Source organism: Anastrepha ludens, chromosome 6, assembly GCF_028408465.1.
Source record: "Anastrepha ludens isolate Willacy chromosome 6, idAnaLude1.1, whole genome shotgun sequence".
NCBI lineage: Eukaryota > Metazoa > Arthropoda > Insecta > Diptera > Tephritidae > Anastrepha > Anastrepha ludens.
In genome coordinates this window covers 1,545,115-1,570,300 of record NC_071502.1, presented here as the reverse complement: position 1 = coordinate 1,570,300, position 25,186 = coordinate 1,545,115, and the positions used below count along the sequence as shown (strand labels likewise).

The 25,186-nt window shown below is 39.9% G+C and overlaps 2 protein-coding genes across 6 annotated transcripts in view; both read left to right on the top strand.

Annotated features, from left to right (window-relative positions):
* The window catches only part of LOC128868622 (longitudinals lacking protein, isoforms H/M/V), an 88,908-nt gene that overhangs the window by 9,843 nt on the left and 53,879 nt on the right, over window positions 1-25,186 (top strand). For all 5 annotated transcript variants that reach the window (XM_054110918.1, XM_054110917.1, XM_054110915.1 and 2 more), the window contains one exon: window positions 1,440-1,604. In XM_054110918.1, coding sequence (XP_053966893.1) covers window positions 1,440-1,604 — 165 coding nt within the window. The remainder of the gene's footprint in view (window positions 1-1,439; window positions 1,605-25,186) is intronic.
* On the top strand, window positions 1,762-4,419 carry LOC128868624 (uncharacterized). The gene is made up of 2 exons (XM_054110920.1): window positions 1,762-4,290; window positions 4,346-4,419. Exons 1-2 carry the CDS (start codon window positions 2,908-2,910, stop codon window positions 4,352-4,354), a joined length of 1,392 nt encoding a protein of 463 aa, XP_053966895.1. The 5' UTR covers window positions 1,762-2,907; the 3' UTR covers window positions 4,355-4,419.

Below are 25,186 nucleotides of genomic sequence, written 5' to 3'. Positions count from 1 at the left end.
TTGTTGTATCAGCTTACTAAACCCTGTCCGTGCAATGTAGTCACCGGTCGTCTTCGTCTTGCTCATCTAACGGTAGGTCCAGGAAACTTGCTGTTTCGACAGGTTGGTCCCAAAGGGAGAACGGTGAGTGGGTTTAAGGGGACATGTGAATAGGTGGCTAGCGGAATGCTGGGCATCTAGACATGCCGGACATATGTTGATGACGTCGGGGACAATTCTGGATAGTTAGGAGTATAACCAACTATAATATCCAGAACATAATTGTGCCAAGATAACATAGCTTTCACGAGGCAGCTGAAGCTCTTCATCTGCTGTGGGTGGTGGTTGGACTCCGATTACGGCATTCAGGGTGGAGAGTTTAGGAAGGTTGTAAGTGTCTCCCGATGAATGCCATTAAGCGTATGTCTAAACACTGTCCGGTCCAGTAGTTGTCGGTTAGTTTTGTCCTAGATCTCGGCGGAATAGGTGAAGAGAGGTCTCTATACGAAATATCTGGCCTAGCCTCACATAAGCATGGATTCCCAAGAGTGTACAGCACCACCGCAGCACTCACCGCCATAAACAAGAAGGTAAACCGTGGACTTAAGCGACACCGCCTCTGTGAGCAACAGTCCTAGTAGCGTTGCCACTGTCTTAGGCCTTCGATACGGTTAGCCTCATCGCACCACTGGTGGATATTCAGCAATTTGCTCTCCCACAGGGACTCGTTCCTAAATTACCTGTAATATTTCAAGATCAAACCTCAAAATATAGGAGTATAAATAAAGGAGGAATCCTGCAGGTTGGTATCCTTTCCTCCTTGCCTCTCAACTTCTACATTTCATACATATTCAAGAAGGGTGCTTTTTTGATCTCACACGCTGACGGTTGTTTGATATTAACGTCTGACAGTGATATCGTTTATCGAGTTTAGTGAATAGCTAAAACAATGACACCAATTTTTGTTTGGAAAACATTGGTTTTGAAAATATGCACTTTAAAGAGATTAATCGAATTCAACTTTTTTGAATCAGATAGCGAAATGTATGCACGTCGTGTCGTAAAAAAAAACTTTACCCTTGGACAATATTTTTGTCCGTTGGTGCTGGTTATAGTCGGACAATTTAAACGATTGACCAAAACCGGTACAATAACATATTGGTTAAGGCAAAGAAACGCTTTTTGGAAAATCTCGTGGCTGAAGAAAACTGAACAGGCACAGTTTTTTTAGACGTTCCATTCATTGAAAATGTTGTTAAAATTTTTGAAGGAAACTTGCATTTTTTAATTTTAACAGTTTTTTGGTATATGCAAATCATATTTTTCTCAGGGTGCATAATAACGGGCGAATATGTGGGAATTACAAAATTTAAAAATGCAAAAAAATTATTCTCATCATAAAAAATCATATTTGAAAACATTAATTAAGTTGTTATTTTTGATCATTCTTCTCCATACAGGTTGTGTTATCTGCGTGTTCGTCATATTTCCAAAAACTTCTTTTGGAAAATCCCTGCAAGCACCCCACCATCATTCTTCCAGGCGATATAATATTCACAGACTTGAAGACTATTATTGATTTTGTTTATCGTGGCGAAATAGATGTTACCGAATCTGAGTTGCAGGTAAGTCTTGTTCACATTCCCTCCTCGAAGAAATCTCAAATAAAGAGAAATGTGTGCATATACAATACTTTTTTTACAATTAAGGATGTTAAATATGTGATGAAGTTTAGAAATATTCTATAAAATGTTTTGAATTCTTTTGCAACATAATTTGGGCCCATTCTAACCAAAGCCAGCCAGCTTATGGACAATTTTTTTGAAAACGCAAACGGTTTACATCTTATAAATAGAGAACTTTGGCTTCGATAACGTTCAGATCGATTTCGTTTCGACTTCGATAAAAAAAACCGAAAATGTTCGGTTCGACTTCGACCGAAATTGGGCGATTCGGTTAGGTCCTAAAAACGATTATCGGTCGTTTTCTACTCATAACCACGTTCGTTGCACAGTAGGCAATGCCACTGCATCTTACCAACAATAAGAGAACGATTCTTTCCACAGAGTCGCCGAGTTGTAAAGTTCAATTTTTTTTTATTAAAAAGTATTGAACTGAAAAAGGTATTAGCCTGCTCTAATATCTACAATTCTAATCAAGTTTAAAACGGATAGTCGACTTGGTGCATGCTAACTAACCATGGGCTCTGTCTGTTAGTGTTTTACAACAATTGCAGGGGGGGTAATATGGCCTCATTATAAGCTAAAAAACTCTACACACTTAGTTTTCAATTAGATTTCGAGCAGTGATATACACATTCAAATCGAACAAACGATCTCTAGCCTGTCCCCTGATAATATATTAACACTAACCGTACCGGTGTATCACGTATACAGCGGTCAAAAAAACTATTCGACATTAGAGTAATTTTTTAAAATTAATGTCAAAATGCTTGTATTCTTTAAAAATGTTTAAGTTTCTGATTAAGATAACGTTGTGGAGTAAGTATTTCAGAATATACCGTTATAAAATTAACCAATATTTCACATTTTAACACTCAGTCATCTTCTTGGATAAGACCGCACAAATTCCAAAGCAAAAAAAGTATACGGCAACCGTTGTTTTTCTTTTATAGTGTAAACAGTAATTGTAGGCATGTGCTTATACTTACGTAATTAGCCCTTAAGACTTATTTAGTAAGCTTTCGTTGTAATTAGACCTTAAGACTCGTTGATGGTAGCGTTTGGTACGATAGGCCATTTTGTAGAAATAAAGATTGATTCGGTTTATAGCGCAAGAAGAATAAGGTGCTGTTGTCATTTCTGACGGTTTAATTATCATTATTATTATATCAGAAGTGGGAGTCGAAGCCACTAAAGCTAACTCTGTGTGTTATATTTAAACAACATTTTTCTTTTGCGTCCTGAAATGGAAGACGAGGTGGTGAGTGCCGAAAAACATACACTCCTCCAATTAAAGGCCTGGTGTACGGCCGTTGGCATAAACGCAAACGGTGCAAAAGCGTCGCTCGCGGCAAGGCTGAGCCAGTTGTCAGAAGAAGCGCGCGGATTGTGCCCAGCAAGCGAATCAGTAGATCTGATTTATGAGGTCAGTGACAACGTTACCGGAAGAAACAACGAGTCGGACAGTGACGCAGACACCATAGCAGCACACAACGTAGCGGTCAACGTGGCGGACAAAGTAGCGGTAAACGTAATGGACAAAGTAGCGGACAAGGTGACGGTCAACGTAGAGGATACTGCAAAAAATGTAGCTGCCAATGCAGCGGTCAATGAAGCAGGGAATACAATGGCAAATTTAGTGGACAATAGTGCAGAAAAAAAGGCGTACTACAAGGTAGAGGACAACGGTGAGAAGGTACAGCAACGGCAAGGTGACACGGTCGTGGAAGTCACTAACGACGACGGCGCGGTTCGTGTGCAAAAGGCGTTAGCACGTAAATGTAGCGGTACATTCGGAGACCTTTTAACGAGAAACAGCGACGCCAAAGAAAAAAACGGTATGTCGAACGGTACAGTAGAAGACAGCATAAAAATGTCACTGCTGCAGAGAGAAATTGAGCTGCTGAAGTTACAAAAGGCTCAATTGGAACGAGAGAAAACAATAAGCAAAGTAGCGACTGAAGGTGTAGCGTTTGAGACATTGAAGGACGTAATACCTGCGTACGATGGCGGCGACGGGTTCAAAGCCTGGCATAACCAGTTGCTGCATCTGCGCGAGGTAGTACAAGTAAACGACGCTGTGCTAGGAGTCGTTATTCACACCAAGCTAAAAGGTGCAGCCCTGGCGTGGTACAACGCAAAGCCTATGTTTCCTAAAAAGGTTGACGAATTGCTACGTGAGATGGAGTCAGTGTTCGGGGCAGGTGAGAGTAAGCTTGATCGCCGCAGAAAATTCGAGAAGAGAATGTGGTCATCCGAAGAAAGCTTCGCCAACTACTTCAACGATAAATGTTTGCTGGGCGGCGAACTGAACTTGGGTGATGAGGAACTCGCAGATTACCTCATAGAAGGCATTCCTGATAGACAACTCCGCAATCAGGCCAGGTTACAAAACTTCACCACAGCCAACGACGTACTAAGGGCGTTCCGCTCTATAAGTCTACCAGAGCATACGGAACCAAAACAACGAACGGTCGAAAGGATGCGGTGTTACAACTGCAATTGCTCGGGTCACTATGCTAAAGATTGTCGGAAACCGAAGAGGGAAGCTGGTTCCTGCTTCGCTTGTGGACAGCTAGGCCATTACGCAGCGGAGTGCAAACAACACAAAAAAAACAAGAACACGTTTGTAAGTTATTTTAAATTATATGTATCAGCACATACTAATAGGTACATGTTTATAGAATGTTTAGTCGACTCAGGAAGCCCAGTCAGCCTGATTAAGCAAGTTCTAGTACCAGCAGGAGCAAAATTAGAAGAAGTCAAAAATGTTTACTATGGGTTAAACAAGTCCCCTTTGAATATCAGTGGAAAAATGATATGTTTTATAGAAGTGTTAAATAAATGTGTTTCAGTTGAACTCTTGGTGGTTCCTAATGGGTCCATGGGTTGTCCAGTTTTGCTGGGTAGGGATTTCATCGAAGCAAGTGACGCAAAGTTGAAGATAGGAAATGTCGAGTTTATGGATAGAGTGGCAAAAATAGAAGTAGAAAATGTTGTGAGCAAAAGTAAAGTCGAGAAAATTTACAATGTTGAAAAAGTGAGTAATTTAGTCTTAGCGAACGAAGGAGCGTGTGGAAAAGTTAACGAAGTCAGTGTAAGGAACGAAGATACAACTGACGACAATACCAACATAAGTGAAGTTTTGAGAGAAATCATGGCAATAGACGTGTGTAATGAAACGGATTTAGATCTCAAACTAGGTGAGCAGTTAAGCTATAATGAAAAAACCGGATTCCAAGCAATGTTTAGAAGGATTTACGTGAACTCAAAAAGTCTCGACGAACCCCTAGTTAGAAAGGAAATACGATTAGCGTTAGAAAGTGATAAGCCATTTTCGTGTCCTCCAAGAAGATTGTCGTACAGTGAGAAAGAAGAGTTACAAAAAATAATTGACGAATATTTAGCAAAAGGGTACATACGACCAAGCGAGTCTGAGTTTGTGTCACCTATAGTGCTGGTTAAAAAAAAGACTGGTGAACTTCGGTTGTGCGTCGACTACAGAAAGTTAAATAAGGTTACAGTTAAAGACAATTATCCAATGCCACTTATAGATGATTTACTAGACAGATTGGCAAACAAAAAGGTATTTACAAAGCTAGATCTAAAAAACGGGTTTTTTCATGTTTTTGTAGAAAAAGACTCAATTAAATATACTTCTTTCACAACTCCCTTGGGGCAGTACGAATTCCTGAGGATGCCGTTCGGACTGAAAAATGCGCCCGCAACATTTCAGAGATTTATTAACAAAATTTTCGCGGACATGATTCGAAGTGGAGAAGTTATAGTTTACTTAGACGATCTTATGATAGCGACGCAAAGTGTACAACAGCATTTAGAAATATTGGAAAAAGTTATGTTACGGATTGTTCAGAATAATTTAGAGCTACGACTAGACAAGTGCGAGTTTTTACAATCAAAGGTGTCGTATTTAGGGTATGTCATTACAGACAAAGGTATTCAAGCCGATGAAAAAGGACTTAAGGCGATAAATAACTTTTCTGTCCCAACAAAAGTCCAGGAAGTTCAAAGTTTTTTAGGCTTGTGCTCATACTTCCGAAGGTTTATAAAAGATTTTGCGACTATAGCCAAGCCTCTCCACGATCTTACGAAAAAAGATAAAAAGTTTCAGTTCATGGAAGCAGAAATAGAATCTTTTAACAGTCTTAAAGAAAAACTTATCGCATCCCCGCTGCTAGCGATCTATGATCCGAGTGATGCAACAGAGTTACATTGTGATGCAAGTACTTTAGGGTTCGGAGCAATATTGTTACAGAAAAAGAAAGACGGGAAATTTCATCCCGTGTTCTACTTCTCCAAACGAACGACCGATGCAGAATCCAAATGCCACAGTTTCGAGCTAGAAACGCTAGCGATAGTGTATGCGTTAAAAAGGTTCAGGGTATACCTTCAAGGTATTAAATTTAAGGTAGTTACTGACTGCAACTCTCTTACTTTGGCACTCAACAAAAAAGATATGAATCCAAGAATAGCGAGGTGGGCATTAGAATTGCAAAATTATGATTACGAAGTTGAGCATAGGTCAGGCAAAAGAATGCAACATGTAGATGCACTAAGTAGAATAAACAACGTACTAGTAATTCATGCCAATACTTTCGAAGAAAACTTAATCGTATGCCAAAGTAGAGATGAACGGATTAGAAAAGTAAAAAAGGAATTAGAAGTTAAGGAAAACAGTCAATATGAGATGAGAAATGGAGTAGTTTATAAAAAGAAGGGCAATGACTTACTGTTTTACGTACCTGAGCCTATGGAACAACATGTTTTGTATAAATACCACGACGAAATGGGACACCTAGGTGTAGACAAAGTAATAGAAACCGTAGGGAAAAGTTATTGGTTTCCAAATATTAGGAAAAAGACGGCCGCTCACATTGAAAATTGTTTGAAGTGTATAGCGTTTTCAAATAAAGGCGGTAAAAAAGAGGGGCTTTTACATATGATACCTAAAGGAAACGTGCCGTTCGAAATGGTTCATATTGACCATTACGGACCAGTTCATAGCAAATGCACAAAGTACAAACATATACTAGTAATAATAGACGCGTTCACAAAGTTTGTTCGTCTCTATCCCGCGAAAACGACAGCTTCCAAGGAAGCCGTTACTGCCCTAAAAGATTATTTCAGAGCCTATAGTAGACCAAAATTCATAGTATCAGACCGAGGAACCTGCTTCACCTCAAAAGAGTTTGAAGAATTGTTAGAAGAAAGAGGTATAGAACACATAAAGGTTGCCACAAGCTCGCCCCAAGCAAACGGCCAGGTCGAAATCGTGAATAAAACCTTAGGACCTATGTTAGCAAAGATGGTGGATTCTGAGAAAGAGATTAGATGGGAGAAAGTATTAGAGTCAGCGGAATACGCAATGAACAATACAGTACATAGAGCAACCAAGGAACAACCTAGCGTACTTTTGTTTGGGGTTAGACAAAGAGGAAAGTTCGTAGATAGCGTAAAAGAAAATGTGGTAGAGCCAGCACAAAATTCAACTCCAGCGATAATAGAGAACGTCAGAAAACAGGCAGAATTAGAACAAATCAAAGCACAAAGTTACAACAAAACCTATTCAGATATGAAACGGCGAGAACCTCGCAAATTTAGCCTAAATGACTATGTTGTAGTCTCCAACACCAGTTCGCAGGTAGGAGCGTCAAGCAAGTTGATACCCAAATACAAGGGACCATACAGAGTAACTAAAATTTTAGAAAATGACCGCTACGTAGTTGAAGATGTAGAAGATTTTCAGCAGACACAGATTCCGTATAAAGGTACTTGGTCGGTTACAAATCTAAAGCCTTGGTGTGGTTTTAAACAAAGTCTCGGAAAAAATACTGAGAAGTAAACAGACTTTATTTGTGTAAACGAAACTTAGTAGAATCAGGAGATTCTATGTGTCAAGAAGGCCGAGTTGTAAACAGTAATTGTAGGCATGTGCTTATACTTACGTAATTAGCCCTTAAGACTTATTTAGTAAGCTTTCGTTGTAATTAGACCTTAAGACTTACTCGCTAAGCATTTGTTGTAATTAGACCTTAAGACTCGTTGATGGTAGCGTTTGGTACGATAGGCCATTTTGTAGAAATAAAGATTGATTCGGTTTATAGCGCAAGAAGAATAAGGTGCTGTTGTCATTTCTGACGGTTTAATTATCATTATTATTATAATAGTGAATATGTATTTTGTATTATTTGTTGTTGTTGTATACCGCTAGAATTCGTGTTTCTTATTTACAAGCATTTTTTACTCATTTTTGTAAAAGTGATCACGAAGATGGGACGTGAAAGCAAAAAAACTTTTCTAGATGTAAGAAATTTAATAATACATCGTTACAAATTAGGAAAGACCGAAAAAAGCATAGCAGAAATTGTTCAGAAACAAAGAACTACTGTTCATTATATCATAAAACAATTCAAGACAGAAAATACTGTGATAAACAAGGAAAGGACTGGTCGACCTCGGAAGCTTACGGAAATATATGAACGGCGAATCGTGCGGGTAGTGAGAAAAGATCCGAAAAGTAATGCCACGGTTTTGGCAAAATTCACTGAGGAGCACATAGGCGTATCTGTTACTTCCCAAACAATAAGAAATGTGCTAAGAAAACATGACTTCCATGCGCGATCAGCCAGAAAGAAACCACACATTTCAAAGAAAAATAGGAAGATAAGATTAGACTTTGCGAAGGTACACGTAAATAAGCCCATTAAGTTTTGAATGGATGTAATTTTTGCCGACGAAAGTAAATATAACCTCTTTAGATGTGATGGCAAAGTTCTGGTGTATCGTAAGCCTAACACAGAATTGGAAAAAAAAAATATGGTACCAACGGTGAAACATGGTGGAGGTCGTGTTATGGTATGGGGATGCATGGCGGCATCAGGTGTTGGCAATTTAGCATTTATTGATGGGATCATGGACCACCGAAAATAAATTGATCTCCTAAAGCAAAATTTACAGCCAAGCGCAGAAAAATTGGGTCTGTCAAATAGATTTAAATTTTATCAGGACAATGACGCCAAACTAAGCGCGATTAATACAAAGCTTTGGCTGCTCTATAATTGTCCAAAAATAATAAAAACGCCGCCACAGTCCCCAGATCTTAACCCAATTGAAAACCTTTGGAGTAATTTGGAAAAAAATCGGAAATCGCAAGTTCTCAAACAAGAACCAGATGAAAGTCATCCTGCAGGAGGAATGGAGCTAAGTTGACCCAGAATATACCCAAACATTGGTCAAATCTATGCCAGATCGTTTGAGAGAGGTTATACGCCGACAAGGAAAAGCAACTCGCTACTAAAGTTGTAGTATCATTAATACATTTTAAAAATATCACCAATGTCGAATACTTTGTTTGCTTGCTTCTTGTTATTTATTTTTCAAGCCATGAATTTTTTTACATTTTTGTATTGAAATCTCATTTTTTGTATTGAATATTACATTTTGGTTCCTTAATAAAACTTTGTGTTCCTTCCTTTTGTTAAGATTAACATTTAACATTTTTTTATTGACAAAATAAAATAAATTATGTCGAATACTTTTTTTGACCGCTGTACCTATTCTTACCGCAACCGGTTATGAAATAATGGTTTTTTTCAAAACAAATTTTTGATTTTTTCTAATACATAATTAATATTTTCAAATAACAATAAAATAATAAATAATACATTTTCATTTTTTGTATTATATAATACAAAGGAAACAAGAGATAATAAGTGCAGCCTTTATATTATTTAGGTAACCGGTTATTTGACCGGGCGCGGTACGGTTAGTGTTAAATATTTTGCAAAACTTACTCACATTTCATGCGCGTTCTTAAAATTTGCTTTTGTGCTGTCAATATGGTGTATCAATTAGCGCATAGCGTGTAGTTCTTGGTAAGAAGTTCTCGGTTCTCGATTCAAAATTTGTCACTTTAGGTTAGGTTATACCATTGCCCATGAGAGAACTCACTTGGATGAGTAATCAAATTCTGCTTTAATTTTAGCCCCGCGGGAGTAGGGCTGACAGCTGTCGCAAAAGGGACTCGAATGCCAGGTCTCATCACGTGCATGCCTAACCTCACGGGTGTCCCTGTCTTGCTAGCTTGATAGGCCAGCAATACCCTGCAATGCCCCTGTGACACTGTACTTATATCAGCTTAATTTCAAAGTATTCGATCAAAGGAAAGGTATTCCTTTAGCTTGATAGTGAGCTTCTGGCAGAATATTCCTTCATCAACCCTTCTGTACAACTTCGCTCCGTGAACAGGCTCACGAGACCCTGTCTTGCAATACTGCAGAGGAGGTCTCGCATGGACCCATAGTAGGTGTGTATTGATCAGGCCCGAAAGGAATGAACTCTGAGGTTTCTAAGATTGCTGGGGTGCCCGCAGTTTAAGTCAAGTTGGTATCCCGAGCAATTCTGCCTGCGAAATCTACGAGTACCGCATTTAGCATTGCGTTAAGGTTAGAGCAAGTCTGGCCCGAAGCGCCCACTGACTCCAATGGGGTAGTTATTTGGACTCTCCACCTGGTTAGCCAATATCCAATAGGATACCCTAGGCAAAAGACCACAATGCCCCAACAGATGCCTTCTTAATGATCCGTGGCAGTTTATATTTCATCAATGGTTTTAATATATTAGGAAATATGTATATGTTTTATAACTGGAAACTACGCTTTTGTTATGCACCAAGACCAGTACTGGTATTGGCAAGCAATAATGCTCGAATAACGGTTGGCTGCATATATCGTCATATTAATTTTTGTAGACGGATTATTGTAGATTAAAGGTGAATTCACTCTTATTTTTGTACAATAGTAATTATTTGTAAGTCGAATTATCGAAAATCATCTAAACCGAATTACATACACATACCCCACAAAGTCTGCGTTCACACTACAATAACTTTTTAGTGAATGAAACACACAACCTGATTTTATAATTTTTATAAATTTGTATATATTTATATGTTTATTATATGTTTAAGTTTCAAAAACAGAAATAAATTTCAAGATTCCTCACATAAGTTTTTAGATAACGGTGAATAATGGCTGTAACAAGTAAATAAAGCGACCATAAAGTCTGCGTTCAGTCTTAAAGTCTAATACAAAAACATGATATGCTATATGCAAAAATTAAATCTAATATTTAGTAGGATATCCACGTTGCTTCAGGAGCTCACTCAGCCTATTTGGCATGTTGTTGTTGTTGTTGTTGTTGTTTTAACAGCATAGTTAGCCCTGTCAGTGTGGGTATATCATCTGTCGTCTTCGTCTAGCTCATCTAGGGGTAGGCCCAGGAAACATGCTGTTTCGACGGGTTGGGTCCAGAGGGAGAGGGGGGTTAGATGAGTCTGATTAAGGGGGCATGTGAAGAGGTGGTTAGTGTCGTGCGGGGTACCTTCACATGCCGGACATGTGTTTGGTATGTCGGGGTCAATTCTGGATAAGTAGGAGTTTAACCTGCTACAATATCCAGAACGTAATTGTGCCAATGTTACACGAGTCTCACGGGGAAGCTGGAGCTCTTCATCTGCAATGGGTGGTGGTTGGACTCCGATTACGGCATTCACGGGGCGGGAGTTCATGAAGGTGGTAACGGACTCCCGGTGAATGTCGTTTATTGACTGTCTGAATACTGTCCGGTCCAGTAGGTCTCGGTCAGTTTTGTCCTGGAGTTCGTCAGCGTAGTCGAGGAGGTGTCTCCTGACGTGCCTGGGAGGCGGCTCAGGCTCAAGCAGGTGTCTGCAGGGGTGAAACCTGCGGTAACACCCCAGCAGGAACTGCTTGCTGAGCAGTTTGTTGTGCTCCGCGACTGGGAGCATTTGTGCCTCGTTGTGCAGGTGTTGTATGGGTGACATCAGGAGGCACCCGGTCGCTGTCCGAATGGCGGTATTCTGACATGTCTGAAGCTTTATCCACTGCGAATCACTAGTGCCAGGCGACCAGACAGGCGCAGCATAGTTTAGAACCGGCCGGCCAATTGCCTTAAATGTCGAAAGCAACAGTTCTTTGTCCTTGCCCCAAGTGCTGCCGGCCAGCGATTTGAGGACCTTGTTGCGATTTTGGACTTTAGTGGCAATTGCGGTTGTGTGCGCAGAGAAGGAGAGCAAGCTGTCAAAGGTTACACCCAAAATTTTGGGGTTATTTACAGTCGGAATTGGTGTGTCGTCGACTTTTACCTTAAGGGACAGCTTGACCTCCTTTGTCCAGGTGGTGAAAAGGGTCGCCGTGGACTTAGTGGGGGAAAGTTGGAGATTCCTCGCAGTGAAAAAGCGAGAAAGGTCGGTGAGGTAGTTGTTCACTTTGGAACACAGGCCATCGATGTCATTGCCCGACGCCATTATCGTGCAGTCGTCAGCGTATGAGATCAGGGAAACTCCCGCTGGTGGTTGGGGGAGCTTCGAGATGTAGAAGTTAAAAAGCAAGGGTGAAAGGACACCACCCTGCGGTACGCCTTGCTTAATCTTCCTCTGCTTTGACATTTGATCTCGAAAAATCACTGACGAGTGCCGACCGCTCAGGTAGTTCGCGGACCACCTCTTCAGCCCTGGCGGGAGTGTCGACTGATAAATATCATCTAGTAGCGTGGAATGGCTGACTGTATCGAAAGCCTTCTTTAGGTCCAACGCTACTAGGACAGTCCTCTCGCAGGGGCGGTTTTGGTTAAGCCCGCGATTTATCTGGGCGTTTATGGCGGTGAGTGCAGTGGTGGTGCTGTGCACTCGTCGGAATCCGTGCTGATGTGGGGCTGGGGCCAGGTGGGTCGTGAAGAGTGAGAGTAGGAGGGCTTCAAGTGTCTTCACTACTGGGGAAAGGAGAGTTATCGGCCGATAAGACTCCCCTTGGTTGGCGGGTTTCCCAGGTTTCAATAGTGGGACCACTCTCCCTGCTTTCCACTTGTCAGGGATGATGAGAGTGGCCAGAGACAAATTGAAGACCCTTGTGAGGTATCCCACTCCCAGGGGTCCCAGATGCTTCAGCATCAGCGCGTTAAGTCCGTCAGGGCCAATGGCTTTCGAAGATTTCGACTTGTTGATGGCCCCCTGAACCTCATCACCGGAGAAAGTAAGTGGCGCACTGTCGTTCGTCAGTTTGTGCAGCCTTCTGGTAACACGACGTTTGGTTCTGTCGCCCGGAGGATGCAGTGTAAACAGCCGGCTAAAATAGCTCGCGCATCTCTTCGGGTCCGACGAAGTACAACCGTTGAAGGTGATAGCCACCTTGTCGTTGTGTTTCGTCGGGTTCGACAAGGACCTAACGGTGGACCAGAGCTTACTCACTCCGGAGGTGAGGTTACAAGTCTTCAGGTGCTCAACCCATTTAGTCCGCTTATGTTGATTTACCAGTTGCCGGATCTCCAAATTGAGATCCCTTATGCGGGGATCCCCGGGATCGGCCTGGCGTAGGTGGTCACGCTCGTTTGCTAAACTGGCTGCTTCTGCTGGGAAGTGGGGACGGATGTCCTTATAACATCCAGCTGGGATGAAGCGAGCCGCAGCAGCTGTGAGCACCTTGCGGAATGCGCGTTCGCCGACGCGCACATCAGTGGGGATGGGAAGAGCGGCGAAGGTGTCCTCGGTGAATTCCGTGAAACCGGCCCAATTAGCTTTTATAAAGTTAAAGTAGGACCGGTGATTCGCGGAAACGAAATCGGCAGGTCTCTCGATCGAGACGATAATGGGCAAGTGGTCTGATGCAAGTGATAGCATAGGTCGCCACGTTATGCTATTTATCAGACCCGCGCTAGCTATTGTTAGGTCAGGCGAGCTGCTACAATTGCCCACTACCCTGGTGGGGGCGTCGTCGTTCACTGTGCTGAATGTCGAGTCGTCTATCTGCTCTGCCAATTGCTGTCCCCTACGATCATTTGGCAGGCTTGAATGCCAAAGATCGTGATGCGCATTGAAGTCACCTACAACCAATCGGTTTTCACCTCTGATGAGCGCACCTATATCAGGGTGATATCCTGCCGGGCAGCAGGTGACAGGGGGTATGTATATATTAAAAATTTCGAGCTCGGAATCGCCTGACCGGACAGCTATGCCTTGACATTCTAAGGTGCTGTCCCTGGGGTCGATTCCTTCATCGATAAGACGATACTGCACAGTGTGGTGGACTATAAACGCTAGGCCACCACCGTTGTCTCGCTCGCGATCGTGTCTGTGCACGTTATAGCCATCCCTGGTGATCAGAGATGACCTAGCGTGCAACTTTGTTTCTTGGACCGCAGCTATCTTGATACTGTGCCGGTTCATAAAGTCGACTATCTCGTCGACCTTACTCGTAAGTCCGTTGCAGTTAAACTGGAGAAGCTTGAAGCTTCTCGGTGAGGTCAGTGTAATCCGGGGGGTGAGGGACGCGTGGGGTTGTCTACGTTGGACCTGCTGTGCAATCCACTGTGGTTGTTGCGGCCTGATGGTGGTGGGCGGCCGCTCCTCCGGGGGAGGTAGTGGGTGCAGAGCTCTGCAGCAGGGGGCAACGTAGGCAGTTGTCCACTCACGGGTGGTGCGCAGGCCGGAACATCTCCGAAAATGGCACCAGCCATTGCAGGAATTGCACTGGACTGATACCAGATTCCGAGGTATTACGGTCTGACACACGGAACAGACTGTACGGGGGACCAGGAGCTGCTGGTTTGTCCCCGCACTGGGGTTGGAGCAGGAAGGGATAGGAGGGGTTAGAGGGGAGTTGTGTTGCTCCGATAGGCTCCTCACCGTGGAGGTGTGGGTTGTGGTGGCGGTTGGTAGTGCCGGCCTATCAGGGGGTGTAGTAGCCGTGGAGGCATCAGACGCCTGTTGGCGGGAGCAACACGTGGCCACATACCGTGTGGACCACTCCCTGTGCGACTTAAGGCCTGAGCAGGTCTTAAGGTGGCTCCACCCGTTGCACTTATTGCACCTAACCGAGGTGGAGTTCGGGTGGAGCCGTTGATGGCAGACGCAGCAGTAGAATACCTCTGGCCCAGGGTTGGATTCGACACCAGCCCTGAGGAGAAGTATTTGGAGCAGGTTAGCTGCGGGAGTTTGCTCCTGTGACGTAAGGGGTGGGGTGATATACGATACACTAGACAGGGCTAGTGTACTGGGGCGGCAGCCCTTGGTCGGGAATAAAAACCCGAGTCATTCCGGAAACGTAGAACCGGCTGCCATGGGAATGCCATCGAACTTACTAGTTTCTCTGTTTCCTCTGCTGTTATCTTCCTCCATTCTGCCTGCATGGCACTCCGCAAAACCTCTTTACGTAATCACTTGCTGACGAATTATTTTTTCCAATAGATCCCACAGATGCTCGATGGGGTTAGGATCAGGGGACTGTGGCGGTGTTTTACGCTGTTTTGGGGCGTTGTACAAGAGCCAAAGCTTAACGATCTCGGCTGTGTGCTTCGGGTCGTTATCTTGTTGAAACCAAAATGTTCTTGATAAGCCAAGATTTTCTGCACTTTGTTTTAAATTCCGTTTTAGTATGTTCAAGTATCCCCATTTATCCATCGTCGAATCAATAAACTCTAACTGACCCACCCCATTTGCCACCATGCAGCCCCAAACCATAACCCCGCCACCTCCGTGCTTAACCGTGCCAACAAGATTTTGCTTTTCAAGAGCAGTTCAAGGTTTTCGCCAAACAATTTGAATGCCTTTTATTCCGAATATACAAAATTTACTTTCGTCTGAAAATATTACTTTATTCCAGAACTCGGGAGGCTTATTTATGTATTCATTAGCAAACTGAATGCGTTTACGTCTGTTCACAAGAGAAATGAAAGGCTTTCTTCGGGCGACTCTAGCATGGTATCCAGCTTGACGTAGAACTTTTCTGGCAGTTTCACCGCAAATACTTTTTTTAAATGTTTGATTTATGTTTTCAACTAATTTTGAGGATGTAATCCGGGGGTTAATCTTTGCCAAGTTGATTATAGAACGCCCTTCCCGGGTCGATAATTTTTTCGGACGCCCTGACCTGGGCTTAGATGTAAAAATTCCAGTTTGCCGAAAATTTGTTACAGCTCGCTGAATAGAGGAATATGTTCTCCAAATAGATTTTCCAATATTTCGGAAACTTTATCCGTCTTTCCACATTTTTATAATTATTTTCCTCTCCGAAACCCTTATTTCTTTTCCCTTTCCTTCCATGTTCTTTAATTATCTCCGGTTATAAATAAAATGTTCAACTAAGCTTAGTTAACATTCAGTCGAAGTAATGCGCAATCAAAAATTAATATAAACAAGGAAAAATATCTTAAAATTAACGGTATCATTAAAATAAACAGGCTGAACGCAGACTTTTTGGTGCCACATTTACATGCTGCTGAAATTATTTTCCCGTTATCTAAAAAGTGAAGTGAGGAATCTTTTTTTTTTGCCCTTAAAAGCTGGGAATGTAGTGAATAAACAAATTGTAAAGATTTCAATTTAATCATAATATTCTATTTTGTTTTTAATAAATTTAAGAAGGCTATTCGGGTGAACGCAGACTTTGTGAGGCATGTGTATGTTGTTCTTTAGGTTGCGAGAAGAAAATTATAAATATAAAGAATTCTGATTTTGCAAAGAAAAAAAAAAGTATTTACATCAGAAGACCCATGAAGAGCACTGCTATTAATATGATCGCGGCTGTATATATGATATAAATTATTTTATTTTTCTATATAATTTTTTTAAATGCTTTTAATCTTATTTTCCTCGGAGAATTATGTTTTTACATCAACTTAAAAGTAACATAAATCCGTTATAAATGAAACAAATTTCTCTGATTACTGACCCTCGAATCGAGATCTCAACAGAGGTTTTCTAACATTTTTGACAGATATATTTCACACAGGGGTATTCCGAAGTTATACAAGAAATAACTATGAATAACCATCTATCACTGATCGCTGAACAAACTTATATGTTACATTTTCTGGCAAAGGCCACGGAAATTTTGTTGCAAATTGTATTAAAAAATGTTGCATACTTTGAGGCTGAAGTTATTTATTCCGCTTTTTCGGGCTTAATTCCCAAACCGTAATTTAAAAACGAGATTTTACGCAAGATTTTTGACCTTTGCACGTAGGCAACGGCGAATATCGCAGACGTTCTCAACCGAAATCCGAGATTATAAAATAATCTTAGACAATAACCATACTTTTTCCCATACAACCCTGTGTTTTCTGTGTTATTGGTAATTATTATACGAAATTATACACCCTCAAAGAAAATACATAATTCTAATAATTTTTTTTAGATATTATTTATTATGCATTCATATCCAGAAAAAAAGTGTTTGTGCAAAGCCGCTTTGGCCTGTTATTGCTTATTAAAAAAATGTAGTATCGAATTTTGCATGCGTTTTGTTGCCATAATTTTTTGAAATCTCAGTAGACGTCGTTTACGGATTTCCTCCAACTGTAACATATTTTCTATTACTAGTAGCAAATTGCACGATTAAATGAACTATTACTCTTTTTTGCCTTTTCTTCATATCGTTAATAATAATTAAACAAACCAAACCTGATCTGCCATATGTGAAGAGGTACATTACTTTATAGTAAGATTTTCAAGAAAATGCTGAGGAAAAAAGGAAAGTTGATGAACAACGTTCCCACGACAGTCGGTTCTACGTAACCGGAACGATCCGGATTTATATCCGTCTAAGGACCGTCACGTCGGCAACATTCCTCGTATATGCATGGGGAATGTTTATGCTGCTACAACAACAACTAATTGTTTCCATTGATCTATTAGTATGCTCTTGTCGATTGTTCCAAATGCTCTCTTAAAATTGAGGAAGACGGCCAATGTATATTTTGGTTCAGCTATTCTGATTCCTTCCTTATGGCGTCGACTAAATCCAGATTGTTTCCACGGCAGTCGGTTCTACGGTACCGGAACGACCCGGATTTATGTCCGGTCAAGGACTGCCACCTTTATACCACTCCAGCAGCATTTCCCGTACATGTATGGGGAATGTTTTTGTTGCTACAACAACAACAACAACAACTAAATCCAGTTTGATTTTCATATAGCAATCGGTTATTCCCCATATGCGCTTCTAATTGTTTGTGTACATCCGTCTCAAGAATTTAACTTTTAGCTATCATCATATAAGGGATTACATGGGTTTCGTCGGGTAAAAAGGCCTATTTTCAATATTTTTTTTTTTATGTAAAAAATTATTTATTTAATTCAAACTTTTTACTTTTTTCTGTCTTATAGATACATATTTATAGAATAATTTCTGAAATTAAAAAAAAAAAAATTAAAACTCCTCCATTGTGACGTCATTTTCGGTGACCCCTCGAAAAAAAGATGCGTCCGTGTTGTCAGCATAACTCCTGACAGGCTCATCAAAAATTAAAAAAAACAAAAATAAGTGCTTTAGTTAAGACCATAAACTCGTGCTTGAACGAAGGAAAGAAAAGAAAAGTAAAAATTGGAATTGTGGCAGACATTTTTGCAAAAAAATTAAAATTTCGGTAAAATTTGCTTGACATTTTGTTTTTTTAAATAGTTGTAATTGAAGAAAAACAAAATCCTTCGTTCAAGCACGAGTAAATTGTATTTCGAAAACCTGTGTAAAATTTCATCAAAATCGGTTGAGTAGTTTTCGAGAACATTTGACAACCGACTTTGAAAACACGGTTCCGAGAAAAACGCGTTTAAAGTTTTGAGTAACAATAAAAGTGGCTTGGAGCGCACACATTCCAAATTAGATTTATTCATTTTATATTCTTCCCGTTGAGATACCAAGCGTTCAACCAAAAATGAAGAATTTCGGAATGAAAATAAGAGAAACAAGCGGAATTCGAAGGCGTGAAAATACAATATTGTTGGAAATCGCACAGCAGACTTTGCTTTTAGTCTCACTACTTTTAACTCCAGAACAAAAAGATTCGAAATAAACTAAACCATAATCGTAACTATTTATGCTGAATCATCTAAATTACTTGATTCTTATAGTGTTTAAATCAAGCCCAGTCTTGTAACTACTGTTTACATATAATATAAAATGGGTTTTGTTCTTCTGTAATACATCAAATATACCGATTAGAATGGTATGTAGACTGATAACTTTATGTGTTTTGCATATTGACATGCATACACACATAAAAACAGCAATTGGCTTTGATTTGAATGGGTGAAGTGTTGCGCTCAGTTCGAATTCGAACTTATCGTTGACACAAACCTGCAAAGCTTATGAATTTATACAACATAACCATTATCGAATGTGGTTGGGTCAAAACGAATCATTGCTTTTTTGCGCTACGTGAATTAGTAGTTTTTTATTCTATTTACTTTGTTGTTGTTTTTGTAATTTACTATATGTATATTGAAACACGCATTTATGAAAAGTGAGTTGAACAAAAAGGATTTTATAAACATTTCCGCTACATTTGTAATATGTCCCTACCATTCTGCATTGCACACGCAAACGAAAATTTGGTGAATATCATTAATTTATCTTTGCATCGCTTTAAACAGCATAGCAGTTCAAATTTGCGAATGTTCAAATGTTTACTGGCGGTGCACACTATTCTGCTAGGGTATTTTAACTTCGTTCACGTTCAAGCCCAACTTAATCGAGGTATAGAAAAATACATACATATATAGAAAAATGTTAAAATGCTCAGAATTATGAAGGTGTTTATTAACATATATGCCTGTTATATGTATGTAATTGCTGCGTACATCCTCTGTTAAGTGCTTGGCCGAGCTTTTCTTCCAATTTGTGGTGTTTGTTTTGATGATGCACTCGGATATTTATATTGCATACTCAGGTGTGACTGGGAATGGCTATGATAAAAATCTTTTCATATCATTTGATGTGTCATATGCGCAGTGGGCGTCTAGTCCAGAACCAACTGAATGGTAGTCACGCACAATCCAACTCGACCGAATGCCAAACATCCAACGGATAACTGGATCTAAAATTCAGATATTTAGTGCATCTACCACTCTGCTACAGATAAGGTAAGTTTCTATTTAAAATGAACGAAAAGTTCGCCCAAAGTTAATAGTCGGATGGCACGTGGCTTCATTTAATTATTATTTGAAAGCCCACAAAATCGAACAATCCAACCGACTAACATCGTCAAGTTTAAAGATATTTGGAAAGTAGAACTTCTATTGATTAATACTAATAAATCAGATAATCTATCATGAATTAGAAATTATAAATATAATTCTTTTGTGACTAAAAATATTCCGTTTATTATTGTCTATTTAGTGACTATTGATTTTGATGTATTATTTTGGGGAAAAAGAAATCCATTATTTTCTCGCTAGATGGCTGTAGTCTCGGTATAATTCCATGCTTACAAATTCTTTTGCTGTTTTTTGTTTATCCTGTTTTGTTTGTTTTAAAGACGAAAATACAAGCGAGGCCGCTAAAATTGTGAGTGGTATTTATGGTTCCGATACGTGCAATTTTGATTTCGTCGATTCAGTTCAGGAATTTTTGATGTTAAAATGTAAATAAAATTACAGAAATAATCGAAGTTGACCGCGTTGGTAGTCGTAGCATCGCCCAGGAGCTAAAGACCATAAAACAGTTTTAAAAACAAAAATTGTACGCAAAAATAATGGATTTCTTTTTCACCGAAATTTCAAACATTTTAATCAGAACTTTTAGAATAATTTTTGGTATGCAATTTTTTATAGCCTATTAAATTTTAGTATAATAAAGTGCACAAAGTTTGAAAAGACGATGTGTTCCGTGAGTGTACATATAAAAAGTTTAAATCCGTTCGAACTTACGAACGCACTTATTTAATAACCTTAATTATAAACTTAGCATTACTAACGTTACACCTAATTTGTTGTTTGTCAAATAAAAAGCTATACACAAGAAACATTTTTACAACCAGAAAATCTGAAGTTGTTAGTGTCTCTGATTTTTTGATATGTATTGCAATTTTGAAACTGGCAAATTTAATGTTTGTCATTTGACACTACACGTCCATCGTTTTACTGTCGCACCATATTTAAATTTTGTTAAATTATACTCCAAAAGTAGAGAATCCCGGTACAAACGTTGTTTCTTAAATTTGTCTTAAGATCTTTAATTTTTTCTGTCCATTTTCTCTCTAATAGATTCCGTCTAGATTTATAGTATTAATCAGATTAAAGTTGTTCGAATGCAGAAGATTGTTGTTGTTGTTGCTGTTGTAGCAGCATGAAAATTCCCCAGAAAACTGCGGGGAATGCTGCTGGAGTGACAGTTCTTGACCGGATAAATGCGAGTCGTTCCGGTAATGTAGAAACGACTGCGGTGGGAACGAGTGCAGGTCGATTTTGAGTGAAATTTTATTCTAAGTGACACTGATTGCAAAGCATTAACTTGCTTATTCCGGCGAGAACTTCACGAAGTTTTTACCCTTTTTATTTCAATATATTGCTCGAACTCTTCGCGAATTTCATGAGAACTCGAATTCCATTTCGCTGAATTTTACAATTTCTAAAAATCAATTCTCTTATTTGTTGAATGCATTATTTAATCCGCTAATATAATTATTATTGTATTCATCATAAATTCCTAGAGTTCCAGTGTGAAACATAGGGCCACAACAAGAATCTTCCATTCGGCTCTGTTTTGCGCCAATCTCTTAACTTCATTCCAGCTAGGCTGCATGGCCCGGATTTCTGATTCCAGCAGTTGCCTTCCATGTCTGCTGTTTCTTTGGGGGTTCCAGTCAATGGCGGCTCTTGTAAAGTCACCATTTCCTCTGCGTAGAGCATGGTCAATCCAGCTCCATTTTCTCTTGTGGATCTCTAACAGTATTGGATTCAGCTGGGTTCTGGCCCATAAGTCAGCATTAGAGATAATATTTGGCCAGAATATTTTGAGTATTTTTCGAAGGCATGTGTTAACAAAAACTTGTAAATGGGATTATTGTGCCAGTTGACGTCGCACAACCATAAAGTAAACTCGAGTTTGACTTAAAAATTCATGGCCCGGATTTCTGATTCCAGCAGTTGCCTTCCATGTCTGCTGTTTCTTTGGGGGTTCCAGTCAATGGCGGCACTTGTAAGGTCACCATTTCCTCTGCGTAGAGCATGGCCAATCCAGCTCCATTTTCTCTTGTGGATCTCTAACAGTATTGGATTCAGCTGGGTTCTGGCCCATAAGTCAGCATTAGAGATAATATTTGGCCAGAATATTTTGAGTATTTTTCGAAGGCATGTGTTAACAAAAACTTGTAAATGGGATTATTGTGCCAGTTGACGTCGCACAACCATAAAGTAAAGTCGAGTTTGACTTAAAAATTCACAGTTTTGTGCATTGTGAAAAATGTGATGCATTCCAAATCCCGCCACAGCTTTCTTTATTCGGGTTTTGATAGCATCACTCGAACCTCCAGGCACCGATATAACGCTGCCTAAATAGCAGAAAGAATGTACCTCTTCGAGATCGAGAAGATTGAGAAATGTTGCGTATTTCCTGTGTTTATACGCATCACAATTTGAACAGATAGGGTCCGTAGCTCTGCTTCTGCTGAAAATATTGCTGCTGTAAGTGAAAGTGGAGGCAGACCCAACTTCGTCGATTCCACATCGTGTACGGAATTCGAGTTTCTCGTACGGCTTATTAGGCAAAATTTGGTTTTGGACTTGCACCTATACTCATATAAAGTCCAACTGACTCAGAGATTGGAGCAGCGTGAACATGGAATGCGTCGAGTATACGTCGATTGGATGCTAGAACAACAGCCTCAACATGCAGAATTTTCATATCAAAAAGTCTTCAAGGATGAAGCACTTCCTATATGCGTTATGTGCTTGTTAAGCAGCCAAAACAACTGTTCAAAATCAGAGTATTGAGCGGATTATGGTTTGGACTACCATAGGGCCAATTTTTCTCTCTCTCACAAGAACGCACAATTTGCGCGCATTACAGCATTACAAAATGAAGCTATAGAAAGAAAAAATCCGATATATTCTTTAGTTAAGATCAAGGTTTTCGCCTGGTTTCGTAGCTGGCAGCCAAAAAAATTGGTGCAGTTAATGGCCTCAATGCAGGGTTGAATTCAACTGTAGTGGCTTCAACAATTCCGTTCTGGTAATATGGCAGCCAAAGGTGTGAGGTACGGCCGAAGTCGGACAGGTAATATGTGACCATTTATTCGATTGCCCAGAAAGTGGATATTGTGCATAAAATCGCTTGGATTTTTTGGCATAACGGAGAAGCTGGATATATGGGTGTCACGTGAATTGTCGCAAAGGAACTTTTGGACTGAATTGGTGTCTGCGATTCTTTGCTGAAACGTAATGCGAAAGCGATATGCAGGGTTTTGATTCGGAAAGTCTTTAGATCATATCGCACCCTAAATACAAAAGGGTCACAACTCAAAATGTACTTCTGCTCAAATATGAACGAGACGTTATCAATAAAACGGTCCGCGGATGACGAATGGCAAAAATAAATTTTTTGTTTTTTGGTAGGACTGTTATAAGCTTACATGGCAAATTTCAGCGTGATATGTCACATAGTTTGTTTTCTGTGCTACTGTAATCAAGTCAAGCTCGAGTGTGGAAAATTTTGAGTTGTGACCCTTTTGTATTTAGGGTGCGATATCTTAATTTTTACTTAGGGAGAAAATTGAAAACTTTGAAGATTTTTTCATAAACTTAATGAAATAAGGTTAAATGTTATTGAATATTTTATGACTTTTTTGTCAGACAAAATAAATTTCCATTTTGTTAGGACTACAAAATTTCAAAAAATTCTCACATAGCTTAACTAGAAGGGGCAATATATTGTACCTATACTGCGTATCGCCGTCAATATTCTTCTTCTTGATTGTCGCGGTAACCGCTTACATGATTTTGGCCGAGTTCAACAATTCGCGCCAGTCGTCTCTTTCTCGTGCTAACCGGCGCCAGTTGGATACGCCAAGTGAAGCCGAGTCCTTCTCCACCTGATCTTTCCAGCGAAGATGAGCCTTTCTCTTCCTCTGCTACCACCAGCTGATACCGCATCGAATAATTCCAGAGTCGGAGAGTTTGTATTCATTCGGACGATATGACCCAGCCAACGAGGCCGCTGGATCTTTGTTCGCTGCGCTATGTCTAGTCACTATTCACAAAAGTGATAAATAAGATTAAAGTTGAAATAAATATTTAGAATTTCTCAGACACATCAAAATACGATGACAAACTTAAAAAGCGAATTGGTTACAATCCCACTTTCTGATTTAGGGGTTAGTATGCGTATATGTGTATACATACATACATATGTAGTATGTATGCGTAGCAACTAAAGATTTTTGATCTATAAAGAGTTTACAAGAACGTGAAAACTTAAGAGTTTATGAGGCTATGTGGACTAATAATTACAATTAAAGGAAATGAATTTTTCATTAAAACAAAAATTAAAACATCAAAAAATTTTTATTGATGAGTAGATATTTACGTTTAGGAAGGAGTAGGGCGATTTTGGTTTATGGATTTGGATATGAGAGAAAAGTATGCATCAGAAAAATGGTGATAGGCCTTTAGATTATTTTTATTGTTTTACCGTCTTGCAAAATAAGAAATTTCACTTCTTGCAAGTGCAAAATCAGGATGAAGAAAATATTAATTTTCAACGTAGGGGTCAACAAAAACTCTGCAATATGTGTGTAAATGTTCGTGTGTGTGTGCATGTGCGTATAAATTTGAATATTTAGCATTTACTCCTTTGACCGTTTGAAAAGGTGTGGTGGTAGTCTTACTTGCAGCATCGCCAAATATGTGATGGGATACAGACTTTTGAAGAGTTCGTTTCTGCATTTGCGTTTTTATTTAACTTGCTTATATTTCACTTCACTGTATGACTGCAAACAGACGAACCTTCGATGGCAGACGGTTAGACCGGCATATACACAATCGAATGCCGATCCAAGTTGTTGGGCGCTGATATGGAGTGGCAGTGGTGTCGCGGAATTTTAACCATGCTCCAATAGTCAGACGCTAGTCGTCTTTGCCGACGCTCGCACTTTCTATCTCCTTCTACCTTTTCGTTCCAGTCATCGTTGGTTTGTTTCATTTATTCGCTGTTCCATTTTTATATTGCAAAATTTTTTCTCCTTTCGATTGCCTGCCCCAATGCTGCTTCTCCCTTTGACCCTTCTTGAGGGTGACTCTCGCGTCTCTAGTAGAAATCATCTTCTCTTCCTCAGCAGCTACTTCTGAGTACATATTACATTTGAGTATATGTGCCAGCAGAAGGTTTGTACACTCATGTGAAGATATGTATACACAGTTTTTTAGAGCTTCTACTCAAGTCCTGTCGTGTGCTTTTCAATGTGGCTGAGTAGTAGTGTTTTTGTATGTATTTATGATGTATTTTTTGTTTTTTTTTGTTTTTGTTCTCTCTAGAGCTGTTTTTTCTATAGTGCAATTTTTTCTTTGTACAACCTTTCTTTTCTTCATTCCAAACGTACGGGATACCCCAGTTGACCGACCGCAATGACGTTTGTTATTGCAACAATATATGTAAGTGTGTGTGTGTGTAAGTCTATGAGGGAGGCAAGCAGGAAGAGCAGATACGGGCAGAACGACC